Source organism: Sinocyclocheilus anshuiensis, unplaced genomic scaffold, assembly GCF_001515605.1.
Source record: "Sinocyclocheilus anshuiensis isolate Anshui unplaced genomic scaffold, SAMN03320099.WGS_v1.1 scaffold150, whole genome shotgun sequence".
Lineage (NCBI taxonomy): Eukaryota > Metazoa > Chordata > Actinopteri > Cypriniformes > Cyprinidae > Sinocyclocheilus > Sinocyclocheilus anshuiensis.
The window spans coordinates 51,674-65,393 of record NW_015546025.1 but is presented as its reverse complement, the minus strand read 5'-3'; the positions used below and the strand labels follow the sequence as shown (position 1 = coordinate 65,393).

Below are 13,720 nucleotides of genomic sequence, written 5' to 3'. Positions count from 1 at the left end.
GGTGATACCGGTATTACCGGTGTTGTCACACGTCGATTAACCGGTGGGAAAATTTCCTCACCGTCACAACCCTACAGAAGACTGCATTTAACTTTTTTTTTTTAATGTTCAAGTCTCATTGAAACAGAAGTTACAATAGTCTTTTTTCCTTATTGTGATATATATATAGGACTCAAATGAAGGTGTAGAACCATCTCAAGGATGATCAGAAGAAATGGACAGCACCTGAGTTAAATATATGAGTGTCACAGCAAAGGGTCTGAATACTTAGGACCATGTGATATTTCAGTTTTTCTTTTTTAATAAATCTGCAAAAATGTCAACAATTCTGTGTTTTTCTGTCAATATGAGGTGCTGTGTGTACATTAATGAGGAAAAAAATTAACTTAAATGATTTTAGCAAATGGCTGCAATATAACAAAGAGTAAAAAATTGAAGGGGGTCTGAATACTTTCCGTACCCACTGTATATATATATATATATGAGCAAAACGGCTTCTTGAACAAGAAAGTATGTAGATTCATTGGAGGTGGTATTTCTCACCTCTTCCTCCAGGTGCTCCTCGTGCTGCTCCTCGGCCACCGAGAGCACCTCGTCCTGTGCCTCCTCCACGCTGACGCATGCCTCGACGGAGACCGATACGTCCAGGACCACCCCTTCCTCTCATCTGACCGGCACCTAACAGATAAAAACAATCGTTCCACCAGATGAGAAGATAATCCAAGAGCGGCAATGAGTCAAAATTACAAGATACTCCTTAATTTCATTTCAGCTGCAGAAATTATCTCCCTTAAAGGGTAATAAAAATTCTGTCATTTACTTAGTCTCATGTTGTTCCAAACCTGTATGACTGACTGACTTCTGTGGAACATAAAAGATGATATTTTGAAGAATGTTTTGGTTTAACCAAACAGTTTTGGTTCCCATTGCTTTCAATCATATTTTGGGTCCATACAATGGAAGACAATGGGTACCAAAACTGTTTGGTTACCAACATTTTTTTTACCAACAGTATCTTCTTATGTACCACTGAATTAAGTCAAACAGATTTGGAACAACCTGAGGCTGAGTAAATGACAATTTACAATTTGAGGTGAATGGTCCCTTTAATCATTTACACTCCTTGAAGGAACAGTAAGGCAGGCCTCATCTGTCTCGTTCTGTTATCACCCAGAGGCTGCACAACAGGTGCAGGAACTACAAGTCCGGTATCACACCAGGGGTCTCCTAACAGCCATAAAACGACAGCTTCGACCAATCAGCACATTGTGAAGTTTAGAGGGTAGGTGTAAAGAACACTGTAAAGCATCAGCTATACTGCAGTGACTGACAACTCCAAATGAAGCACAGATGTCTTTTGAAATGTTAAGTAGCTGACACACTGTACTTTCAGCAAAGGAAGGACTTGCTTTACACTGAAATACATGCAATTATCTCTTCTTCCGATTTAGAACTGCAGCAGCACATAATTAGAGCCTGTGTTCGTGTATAAATAGAGGGTACGCAGCTTTTTATTAATTAAAAGAGTAAATGCGGGACAGTGGTCTGAGAAGTACACTGGAGAACACAAACAGCCGTGTGATGAAAAGATGGTCACCTCTAAGAGAGAGTGCTCCTCTCATGACACCGCCTCTCGCTCTTCCCCGCAGTCCTCGTCCAGCTCCACGCAATCCTCCAGCAAAACCTCGTCCTCTGGTGCCGCCTGGCATCAGCGAGCCGATGGGCCGACCCAGTCTGGCCTGGATGTTGCTCTTCCCAAGTCGCTGCTTCAGGCTCTACAGGTGGGTTATATAAAGGATTGTTTCTCTGGGCTGTCTTTAAATAGAATTAAATGTGGTATGCCTAACTTATACAGTCGGCATGAAATGACTCTCTTAACAGTGAAACACGAAAAAAAAAACTACTTTGTTTCACCTATCCGAAAAGTGTGTTTCATACCAGAATGAAACCAGATCTGACCTTCAAGTCTGCAGTTTTGTGACTTTCGATTGTGATGTCTTACTATTATTGTCATAAAGGTTACAACATTGTTAACCAACATTAAATTACCATGTAAATTATTTGCAAATGTTTAGAATGGCTGCACTACCTACAACATCATCCTAAAATAATTCCTAGACAATTGGATAACATGAATCAACAGCCTGTGCAGGCTCGTGACGTCAGCTGAAAAGTACAATTGTTTCATACACGGAGCATGTTTTGCTTAAAAAGATTAAGATGACAATTTTCTTTAGGAAAAAATTCACTTTTTTTTGCGCAGAATTAGACTTATGAAAGTAAAAAAGGATCAATTTAATTAATGACGTATTTTAATGGTACACTACCACTCAAATTTGGGGTAAAAATGTTTAATGTTTTTAAAAGAAGTCTCTTATGGCCACAATGGCTGCATTTATTTGATCAAAAATACAGTAACTACAATATTATTGTGAAATATGACAATTTATATTCTATTTGAATAGATTTTTTAAAATGTAATTTATTGCTGTGATCAAAGCTGAATTTTCAGCATCATTACTCCAGTCTTCAGTGTCACATGATCCTTCAGAAATCATTCTGATATGCTGATTTGCTGCTCAACAAACAGTTATTATTATCAATGTTGAAAACAGTTGTGACACTTAATTCTGTTAATACTTTAAGTATTTTTTGATCAATGTAAAATTCAAAAGAACAACTTTTATATGAAATAAAAATATTTTGTAACATCATAATTGTCTTTACTGTCACCTTTTGATCAATCGAATGTGCCCTTGCTGAATAAAAATATTAAATAAAAAATAGAATATATACTTAAAGGAACACTCCACTATTTTTGAAAATAGGCTCATTTTCCAACTCCCCTAGAGTTAAACAGTTGAGTTTTACTGTTTTCGAATCCATTCAGCCGATCTCCGGGTCTGGTGGTAGCACTTTTAGCTTAGCTTAGCATAGATCATTGAATCTGATTAGACCGTCAGCATCTCGCTCAAAAACGACCAAAGAGTTTCTATATTCAGATGGAAAATGAGCCTATTTTCAAAAATAGTGGAGTGTTCCTTTAAAGAACAAGCTCTGTAATATGTACACTACTGGTTAAAATTTTTATTTTGTAATTCTGTAAATTCAGCATTTTGCAACCAAATGTACTGTGACGCATCCGTCAGCAGATTTTCAACTCCATCTATATCATCTTTGTGCATGTTCCTCTCTTACCTGTTTGTGCTGCAGGGCAACCTGCACAGAGGGCCTGTTCTCCATCTGCTGAGCGAGCCGGCGGTTCCTCGCACTGGCCATGTGCTGCTGCTGCATGGTCGCCCGGATGCTACTCACTGTCGGCTGCTTGTTCTTCAGCATGTTTGTGAAGCTTGTGGGACACAACAGAAGGAGGGTAGAGAGAGAGAGAGAGAGAGAGAGAGAGACAGAGGAGGGAAAGGGGGATACGAGGAAAGGAGGGTTCCAAATCAAATCATTTCACACAGCATGGACGCAGCTACAGCGGATCCTGTAGCAATCTAGAGAATGCCCTTTTTAGACCACAGCTGCTTTCATTTACTCTCTCTCTCTCGATTACATGTGAAGACTTCCCAACATATTTGCTTTAAACTGAACGTCTACGATGTGGTTTAAAGAGAAGACAGAGATAGAGAAGAGGCAGGGAGATTTCTGAGTGATTGCCACTTACAGGCCGCCATCAACCGACTGTAATGTCATCAGTCCGAGACACCACGCGGTGAGTCAGCCCAGGGCTAGAGGGGTGTCTGGCAACCCAGCCACTTACAACCAAGACCGTGACCTGTCACGCTGTTTTGTGAGACGCCTCTGATGAGAAGAAGGGAAGGGAGTTTGGGGGGGACAGGTCACGTCTAGGTACGGACTGAGCACCTTATTCTGTAGACAGCCAGAGAGAAAGTGAGAAACGCAGAGGAGGAGCAGAAAAACTCTTCTGGGAGAGAGAGAGAGAGAGAGAGAGAGAGAGAGTGTGTTTTTGTGTGAGAGAGGGCAAGAAATACAGATGGCACACACACCATCCTGCATTATCAACTCATTCCCATGGCTGAGGATGCTCTTCTGCAGTGCAGTCGGCTTACCTCGCCATTACCCTCTCACCTCCGGGTGTGCGCCGCTTACTCAAGGGACACCTCGCCAAACACGGCGCGCTATCAGATCTTAAATATCGACTCAAGTAATCGCCGTCCTGTTGGGTAAGCGGCGCACACCGTGCGGGCAGTCTAGCGTCCACGTCAGGTCTGATGTCTCCCCCTCAATGACCTCCATAGTACACGTGTCTTGAGACTTGCTGCCTTAGTTATCTCTGTATGCTTTTCCCCCTGGCCTTGAGATAATGCTGTCAGGATGCGTAGCGCCTCACCGCTGATTCAGGGACACCTTGGTGGTGCTTTTCAGCACGACTTTTTGAGAAGAAGGGGCGCTCATGTTTCTTCAGACTTGCAGGGATCTCTCCTGTAAGAGAGAAACGGCAGAATATAGATGTTAGGTATCTATACTGCATGAAATGAAAGTGAAAGTCTCACAGACAGAAACAAGGAAGTCAATGGAGAAATCTGATGTTAGAAAAGGTAATACACTGGCTGGTTTTTAAAATCTCGTGAGCTGACTACCTAAATCAGGGATTTCAATCTTGTACATGCCTCGGGCCCCCAAACATGAAGCTTCTTAAAGCAAGGGACATCCCTCCTAAAATTCTGTGTCCAAAATATTAGTCAGAAAATTGTTTCTATTAAGTGACAGCTTTCCCCCTACTTTAGTACTGTAAGATTTATTTACATGTTTAATTATTTTCTAAAGAGATGATCTATTTTTTTTGTTTATTGTAATCTAATTTATTATATTTTTACAGTTTCTCTAAACTTTTCCACATAATTCCTAGAACTCCCTTGTGATCCCGTTTAATACACTTCTTTTTAATTCTATTTTTTTTTACTTAAAACTTCATTTAAATCATTCTTTTTAATTATTTTCTACATTTCTTACCCAGTTTTTCTCCAACCCTCAAATTTTCTCCGATCATTTATAATTATTTTTAATCAATCTTAAATATTAGTTCGAATAATTTTCTACATTTTTTCCAGACTTCCCACAAGAATTCCCTTGATGCCCATTCATTTTAAACTTCTAGATTCATTTTTTATCTATTTCTTTATTTATTCAGATAGATTTTGTATTTAAACGTCATTTAGATTATGTTCTACATTTTTTTTAATACAGATTTTCTCTACTTTCCTACTGACTCCCTAGAAGCCTGTTTATTGATAAACTTGATTTATTTTAACCTAGTTTGTATTTATTTAAACAGATTTTTATTTAAACCTCATTTTGATTATTTATTTTCTACACGTTACAAGTACCAAAGACTATAGAATACCCTTAAAGGGACTTTGCTAGTACGCAGTGATGCCCAAAAATGCTCAGTAGGGTTCAAAACATTATGTTATTCATACCAGGTGTCAACATAATGGAAAACCAACGAGATTTACCGGTTTCGGCTAGCAAATGTATTTACGTAACGTTAACTCAGTCTGACTGTTCACCACTCTTGTACTTCAATATCACCGTAACTGGCTCGTATTTACATATAACCAACATGTAATGTGTGAGACATACTGAACCCTTACCTTTTCTCTGAAAGACTCGTGTAGCTCTGCTAGCTGTGTAACGTTAGCTTTAGCGCGACTCGACAAAACTCACTCCAAACTTCTCTACTTGACGCCCGAGAACTACACAACTACCGCCCCTCTTCCAAATATATTTAAGAACTTAAAAACAAAGCTATATCCCACAAAATTGGCTAAAAACACCAATCTACTTCTACTCCACAGCTCTTTCGGCCTGTCTCCCCTCATTCATCACAAAATGGTGCTAACACAACTGCGAGAGCTAGGAAAATGGAGCGCTACTTACTGCGTCAGATATCGCGAGATTTCAGCATGAACGGCTGTGTGCCAAATAGCGTACTACCATACTAGGACTAGGGGTTGTGCGTGAACGTTGTGCACCAAGACTTTACGTACCTTCAAATTAAAAAAAGGCGAACGGTACATTTTAAGGTGATCTGAGCAGGTTCAAACCATTTTAAATTACATTTTAGACATTATCATATACTTACAGTCTTACAGTCATGCAGTCCTGCGGTGAGACAAAATAATTTAAAGAATTTAAAATTACAAATAATGCATGCAACAGCTCAATTCATATCAGGTCATAAACTTGTATAAAACTTGTATTATTTCATTTTATATTAGGGGTGATTTGAGCCTGTGGGAAAGTTGAGCCACCCCTTGTTCCTAGATAACCTTAAACAAAACTGGTGATATGAAAACCAAATATATGAAGATTTTTCCCTTTTACCCACCCTGTGATGGGGAGAGGCCTGTGGAATAATTGGTAACTAAATTTAGGTTAAAAAAACTTTTTTTTTTTCTGTTCAAAGTGATTTTTTTATGTTCAAGGACTCATGCGTCTTGTGTCTGAACAATTACAAACAAATCTGAAAAAATATCACACATGTTTGAGCTTTAGGAGGTTATAATATGAGGCTATAATGTTAGCATGCATGATGTTAGCTCTAAACTGCTGGATGATACAAGGTTGTTAAAACGGTTGGAGCGGGGTAATTTGAGCCAGTGGCGCACCCCTTCTTATGATTATGAAGTATTATTTTACTGTAATTCTACATTATATTTCATTCATTTTAGACCAAACATGTTTGCTCTTGTTCTTTGTTTTGCACTTTTGTTTTGAAATTTTTAAATAGGCCTTGTTTATGAAAATTGGCCATTGAAGTTTTATGAAACTGTATTTCACTGCGACATTTAATGTTGAGTACTATTAGCCCATTTCTGTAAGGTCAGTTGCAGTGTATTTTTTTTTTATTCTTCAATTTAACTTTATTTTGTTATAATAATTTAAAAAATACCTTCAAAGTTGTGAACTGTATCTTTAAATAAAACTTTTAAGAAGTCATCTATCCATCCATTCTATTATCCAAACCTCTTTGTCCATATTAGGGTCGTAGGGAGCTGGATCGTAACCCAGCGTCTTGAGCCACAGGTCGAGAAAAACCCTGGATGGATGGCCAGTCCATCCCAAGGCTTACACATAGATTTTAAGAAGTCATTTTGATTGAATTTCTCTTCTTTTGATATAGCATTAGGTGAAAATGTTCAGTTTAACTTCAGCATAATCAGCGGCACAGTATACCTCCATGTGGCTGAACTTACCCATTACTGTCATGTGCTCGCTGGCGTAAGCGTTAAACATGGCGTAAGTAAAAACAGGCTCACCTTACCCTATTATATATTATATTATATTATAATTTTTTAATAAAAATGTAATATTCCACGGACCCTCAAATATGATCCTCATGCGAGGATCCTTACTTTGAAATTTAAAAGACAGCTGTATATTTTCATGCATAAATCCCAAATCTATACTGTGAAAAAATAATATTATAATTATGTTGAAAATATTTAGTTACATTATCACGTTATTTCCTCACAAATGTACTATTTGATGCATTGTTTGTTTGTTTTAATCTTTTATTATTTATTTTCATTCATTTATTCAATCCTTTTTATTATTCATTTATTTTAATGTAACATTTTTACATTGTTTTTCTTGTTTTTTTTACAGTTTTTTGAGTGTCAGCACTCACTATTTCTACGGTCTGCATTATGCATACTCTTCACAGTATACATCATTACATATTTTCACATGCTAGTTTCACACTCAGTGTATACTGCGTCGTAGATAGTACGCAGTACGCTAGTATTACTACTGTATTCGAACACAGCCGTGTGTGTGTGACGCAGAATATGCGCACATTTGGAGATTCGCTGATGTACAAATCATCGCACAGCTCTTGGCATGATATCTGCAGGGCGCAGTGACTAACGTTAGTGTTGTTGTCAAATCAAAGCTCAGTAAAGATGGCAGCGCTAGCAGTGGTGGAAACCCCATCGGGGAAAGATGTTCTCGCCGAGGGTTTGCTGGACCTCCTGAGACCCGCTGTACAGCAGCTCGACTTACATGTGCACTCAGTCAGGTAGTGCATTTTGGGAAACGTGCGTTTTTTAAACCCGAGAAATGTTTAATGCAAAATGAGCAGGTCTGTGACTAATGACTGTCAACATGACAGGTCTCGTGACTCAGAGGTGCTGTGTCATGTCAAACAATAACAGTTCATTTATTTTTTCTTACCTTTTCGTTGTGTTGCACGACTTTTGCGTTTGAGATGTGATGAACAGTCATGGATTTTACAGCTACATCGTTTATATAATGTAAATTTGTCTTCACAGAGAAAGCCAAGTGGAACTTAGGGAACACATTGATAAGTTGGCATCTGGTAAGTTGGTCTGACGTGATAATAATGCATTTACAGTTTTCCTCAGTCGCTTTGGCTTAATTCTTGAATGAGATGTATCTTTCTCAAAACAATAAGTTCAGATCTCTGGGCAATTTGTGAACCATATTTCACAGCAGATTGCACGTGCTTTGGCACCTGCGTGCGAAATCGTGAGTACCATTGTAAACAATTTGCACAATAATAGGAGTTGATTCTGAGGGAAATTGTAATAATCTTCACAGCTTATAAATATTCGGTAACACTTTATTTCGATAGTCCACTTTAGATTTTTTTTTTTCTGTTCAAAGTGATTTTTTTATGTTCAAGGACTCATGCGTCTTGTGTCTGAACAATTACAAACAAATCTGAAAAAATATCACACATGTTTGAGCTTTAGGAGGTTATAATATGAGGCTATAATGTTAGCATGCATGATGTTAGCTCTAAACTGCTGGATGATACAAGGTTGTTAAAACGGTTGGAGCGGGGTAATTTGAGCCAGTGGCGCACCCCTTCTTATGATTATGAAGTATTATTTTACTGTAATTCTACATTATATTTCATTCATTTTAGACCAAACATGTTTGCTCTTGTTCTTTGTTTTGCACTTTTGTTTTGAAATTTTTAAATAGGCCTTGTTTATGAAAATTGGCCATTGAAGTTTTATGAAACTGTATTTCACTGCGACATTTAATGTTGAGTACTATTAGCCCATTTCTGTAAGGTCAGTTGCAGTGTATTTTTTTTTTATTCTTCAATTTAACTTTATTTTGTTATAATAATTTAAAAAATACCTTCAAAGTTGTGAACTGTATCTTTAAATAAAACTTTTAAGAAGTCATCTATCCATCCATTCTATTATCCAAACCTCTTTGTCCATATTAGGGTCGTAGGGAGCTGGATCGTAACCCAGCGTCTTGAGCCACAGGTCGAGAAAAACCCTGGATGGATGGCCAGTCCATCCCAAGGCTTACACATAGATTTTAAGAAGTCATTTTGATTGAATTTCTCTTCTTTTGATATAGCATTAGGTGAAAATGTTCAGTTTAACTTCAGCATAATCAGCGGCACAGTATACCTCCATGTGGCTGAACTTACCCATTACTGTCATGTGCTCGCTGGCGTAAGCGTTAAACATGGCGTAAGTAAAAACAGGCTCACCTTACCCTATTATATATTATATTATATTATAATTTTTTAATAAAAATGTAATATTCCACGGACCCTCAAATATGATCCTCATGCGAGGATCCTTACTTTGAAATTTAAAAGACAGCTGTATATTTTCATGCATAAATCCCAAATCTATACTGTGAAAAAATAATATTATAATTATGTTGAAAATATTTAGTTACATTATCACGTTATTTCCTCACAAATGTACTATTTGATGCATTGTTTGTTTGTTTTAATCTTTTATTATTTATTTTCATTCATTTATTCAATCCTTTTTATTATTCATTTATTTTAATGTAACATTTTTACATTGTTTTTCTTGTTTTTTTTACAGTTTTTTGAGTGTCAGCACTCACTATTTCTACGGTCTGCATTATGCATACTCTTCACAGTATACATCATTACATATTTTCACATGCTAGTTTCACACTCAGTGTATACTGCGTCGTAGATAGTACGCAGTACGCTAGTATTACTACTGTATTCGAACACAGCCGTGTGTGTGTGACGCAGAATATGCGCACATTTGGAGATTCGCTGATGTACAAATCATCGCACAGCTCTTGGCATGATATCTGCAGGGCGCAGTGACTAACGTTAGTGTTGTTGTCAAATCAAAGCTCAGTAAAGATGGCAGCGCTAGCAGTGGTGGAAACCCCATCGGGGAAAGATGTTCTCGCCGAGGGTTTGCTGGACCTCCTGAGACCCGCTGTACAGCAGCTCGACTTACATGTGCACTCAGTCAGGTAGTGCATTTTGGGAAACGTGCGTTTTTTAAACCCGAGAAATGTTTAATGCAAAATGAGCAGGTCTGTGACTAATGACTGTCAACATGACAGGTCTCGTGACTCAGAGGTGCTGTGTCATGTCAAACAATAACAGTTCATTTATTTTTTCTTACCTTTTCGTTGTGTTGCACGACTTTTGCGTTTGAGATGTGATGAACAGTCATGGATTTTACAGCTACATCGTTTATATAATGTAAATTTGTCTTCACAGAGAAAGCCAAGTGGAACTTAGGGAACACATTGATAAGTTGGCATCTGGTAAGTTGGTCTGACGTGATAATAATGCATTTACAGTTTTCCTCAGTCGCTTTGGCTTAATTCTTGAATGAGATGTATCTTTCTCAAAACAATAAGTTCAGATCTCTGGGCAATTTGTGAACCATATTTCACAGCAGATTGCACGTGCTTTGGCACCTGCGTGCGAAATCGTGAGTACCATTGTAAACAATTTGCACAATAATAGGAGTTGATTCTGAGGGAAATTGTAATAATCTTCACAGCTTATAAATATTCGGTAACACTTTATTTCGATAGTCCACTTTAGACATTCTATTAACAGTAAGTAACTTTGCAAATACATGTCAACTAGCAGTTAGTAGAGTATTAGTAGACTGTCTGCTTAATATCTTCTAACACTTTCTTTGTCAACTTATTCTACTAACCCTAAACCTACCCTAACAGTCTACTCTGAGAGTTAGTAGACATGTAGTTGCAAATTAATGAGAATTAGTTGACATGTAGTTACAAAGTTACTTATAGTTAGTAGAATGTCTAAAGTGGACTATCGAAATAAAGTGTAACCAAATATTCTTTCATTGTATGAGCCATCACGTGTAAAATTATCCATTTAATTGTCAAAAAGTGTCAGACATAGATGTGTATAGAGACTTAGAGGTTTGTGATGTTTACTGAATTGGCAAAATGACATGCCATAGTAATAAAATAGGAATCACAATTATACCAATCAACAAGTGTGGAAGCATATATGTGGATATATACATGTCAATTTGTAGCAACCTTCTGTTCATTATATATGAATTTACATGTTAGACATGGGTAAAAATGGACATGCAAATCTGAATTTTCTCTTTACATGTAACACATCTACAAAAATGATTGTACTGTCTAAATACAAATTCTGTGTACTACAATATTGCCTATTTCCTGTTCAAATCTGTATCTTTAAAGCTCAGTGTGATACGCAGTAGAATTCAGCTAGACAAAAATGAAATTTGTATTTGAAAGAATTTCCATGGGTGACTTTTGTGGTGGAAAAAAACCTAAACATTTTGATCAGTACAGCTCACGCAATGACAAGAACAATTAATTTAGGTGGCATTGGCCGAATTACTGACACAACAACTAGGTTTTGAAGCACAGATTGCATGTTTTGGATGATGCAATAGAGTTGTCTCACAAAACAGTTGTGACCGTTGCACTTCCAGCTTCGAGATTATTACAACTCTTTAAAAAAACAAGACAAAGCAATTCAATAGGGTGACCATACATCCTCTTTCTACCGGACATGGCCTGGCTGGGATTTATAAATTGCCAATTGTTTTCATACTCGCAGAAGGTAATGACTGAAAAGAAGCTTGACCAATAGTGTGCAGGCATCGTGCATAATCGACCAATCAATGCATGCGAGAAGGTGGGATGATCTACAGAGAACATCAAAGCAATGCAAATACACGTGCATATATATAATGTATATGTAGAGAGAACATCAATAGGAAAACAAAGACATTTTAGGCTATTTAGAAAACCCAGCCAGGACACGTCTGGGAAAAAAACAGAACATATTGTCATCCTAGACTGAAAAAAGTGACATGTTATGACTATAACTTCTTTTGGCATAGAATTTAAAAGGTGACTATGTCTATTTGCAGTATTAGTAAGTATTTAGTAATCTGTCCACATTACAAAATCTATATAATGCAACTCTCCTACCCCTTTCTGCAGAATTCATGAATATTATGTCATCTCACATGAGCATTTTTTCCTGCAGAGTTGAGTAGGATCAATGAACACCAGAAGGTGACACTAGACTTAGACCCATATGTTAAAAAACTGCTTAATGCCAGGCGAAGAGTGGTGCTTGTCAACAACATACTCCAGAACGCACAGGTAAGAGATTAAGACTTTGAATATAAAACATCAGTCAGTATGCACGGTATTGCATGGTGTTTTCCTCTTCATCTTCTCCAATCTTTGTTACAGGAGCGTTTGCGAAGGCTGAACCATAATGTTGCTAAGGAGACGGCACGCAGGAAGACCATGCTTGAGGCATCTGGAGCATTTACCCCACGCTCTCCCAGCAAACCATGATGTCCGAAATATCACATTTTGGGAATGCACCATTACACTGTGCTCAATGCCAAGGACCAACGCTGTAGATTTGCAGAATCTTCCTCACATCGTTAAAGGGCGCTGGGCTATGCAAAGCACTGCTAGCAGAACACTGCAGCATTAATGTCTGTTCACTTAAGAGGAGTCAGGGAGACAGCAGTGTAAATATGCACTCATTTCTTTCTTGAACATGTGACTTTTTAATAAAACATTTGTCTATGAATTTAACTGTTGCTTAAAAATGCAATGCTGTGGATTTGCTAATTGTTTGAACATTTAGGATTTGAATTATTATTATTATTAATCAGAACTGTCTAATGTATCTGGCCAGTAAATATTCTGCTGTCAGTCTTGATCTAATCAGTGAAATCAGATTATTGTTGTAATTTTTTTGCAGACGTGTGCAATTTATCCACACTTAACAGTACAGTGTATTATTTTCTTACCATATTTTTTTTTCTTGGGTTTAGACTCTATACACATTTTTAACTAATTATTTTCTGTTGCAAATGTACTTCATGTATTTAAAGGAATCGTTCACCCAAAAATGAAAATGTACTCACCCTCTGCCATTCAAGATGTAGATGAGTTTGTTTTTCATGTGAACAGATTTGTAGAAATGTAGCATCACTGGTTCACCAGTGGGTCCTCTGCAGTGAATGGGTGCCGTCGGAATGAGAGTCCAAACAGCTGATAAAAACATAACAAGTAATCCACACCACTCCAGTCCATCAGTTAACGTCTTGTGAAGTGAAAAGCTGCGTGTTTGTAAGAAATAAATGCGTCATTAAGACTTTTTAACTTTACATGGTTACTTCTGGCCAAACCACGAGTCCATAATCCATAATGCCATATTAACGTCCAGTGATAAAGTCCATCCCTTGTGCTCACATCGAAATCTACTAATATATATATTTATTTAGAACTTTTTTGGACTCTTTTTGCTTGTAAATGGAGCTTATTTATATTATATTAATATTATCTGTGCATATTTCTCTCCTGATTCAGACAAGATTACTTTTTCACTGGAGAAAGCAATATTATTTGTATTTTAGACGGA

At 37.4% G+C, this 13,720-nt stretch overlaps 2 protein-coding genes across 5 annotated transcripts in view; one reads left to right on the top strand and one right to left on the bottom strand.

Annotated features, from left to right (window-relative positions):
• LOC107698644 (chromatin target of PRMT1 protein-like) overlaps nucleotides 1–5,901 on the bottom strand; it is an 8,478-nt gene extending 2,577 nt beyond the window's left edge. Inside the window, exons 1-5 of one of the 2 annotated variants that reach the window (XM_016499709.1) lie at nucleotides 5,619–5,901; nucleotides 4,355–4,446; nucleotides 3,199–3,349; nucleotides 1,598–1,775; nucleotides 544–678 (exon numbers count right to left, since the gene is read on the bottom strand). In XM_016499709.1, coding sequence (XP_016355195.1) covers nucleotides 544–678; nucleotides 1,598–1,775; nucleotides 3,199–3,349; nucleotides 4,355–4,419 — 529 coding nt within the window. In that variant the 5' untranslated portion in view covers nucleotides 4,420–4,446; nucleotides 5,619–5,901. Of the gene's footprint in view, nucleotides 1–543; nucleotides 679–1,597; nucleotides 1,776–3,198; nucleotides 3,350–4,073; nucleotides 4,447–5,618 lie in introns of those variants that run through there. The other variant, XM_016499710.1, reaches the window with a different exon arrangement.
• A 1,877-nt stretch (nucleotides 5,902–7,778) lies between these two features.
• Nucleotides 7,779–13,239, top strand: LOC107698643 (SNARE-associated protein Snapin-like). Of its 3 annotated transcripts, none has more exons than XM_016499707.1 (4): nucleotides 7,779–8,047; nucleotides 10,523–10,569; nucleotides 12,320–12,438; nucleotides 12,532–13,239. In XM_016499707.1, the coding sequence occupies exons 1-4, from the start codon at nucleotides 7,932–7,934 to the stop codon at nucleotides 12,637–12,639; spliced, it is 390 nt and encodes a 129-aa protein (XP_016355193.1). In that variant the 5' UTR covers nucleotides 7,779–7,931; the 3' UTR covers nucleotides 12,640–13,239. The 3 variants fall into 3 exon arrangements, with proteins under 3 accessions (XP_016355193.1, XP_016355194.1, XP_016355192.1); XM_016499708.1 differs by lacking the exon at nucleotides 10,523–10,569 and adding an exon at nucleotides 8,301–8,347; XM_016499706.1 differs by lacking the exon at nucleotides 7,779–8,047 and adding an exon at nucleotides 10,013–10,269.
• Nucleotides 13,240–13,720: the final 481 nt, after the last annotated feature.

What these genes read in the sequence shown, in the direction of transcription:
- LOC107698643 (XM_016499707.1), top strand. Translation starts at nt 7,932, where the DNA reads ATGGCAGCGCTAGCAGTGGTGGAAACCCCATCGGGGAAAGATGTTCTC. An exon ending in TTACATGTGCACTCAGTCAG is followed by an intron (nt 8,048 to 10,522) that starts GTAGTGCATTTT and finishes TTGTCTTCACAG; the next exon opens with AGAAAGCCAAGTGGAACTTA. An exon ending in CATTGATAAGTTGGCATCTG is followed by an intron (nt 10,570 to 12,319) that starts GTAAGTTGGTCT and finishes TTTTTCCTGCAG; the next exon opens with AGTTGAGTAGGATCAATGAA.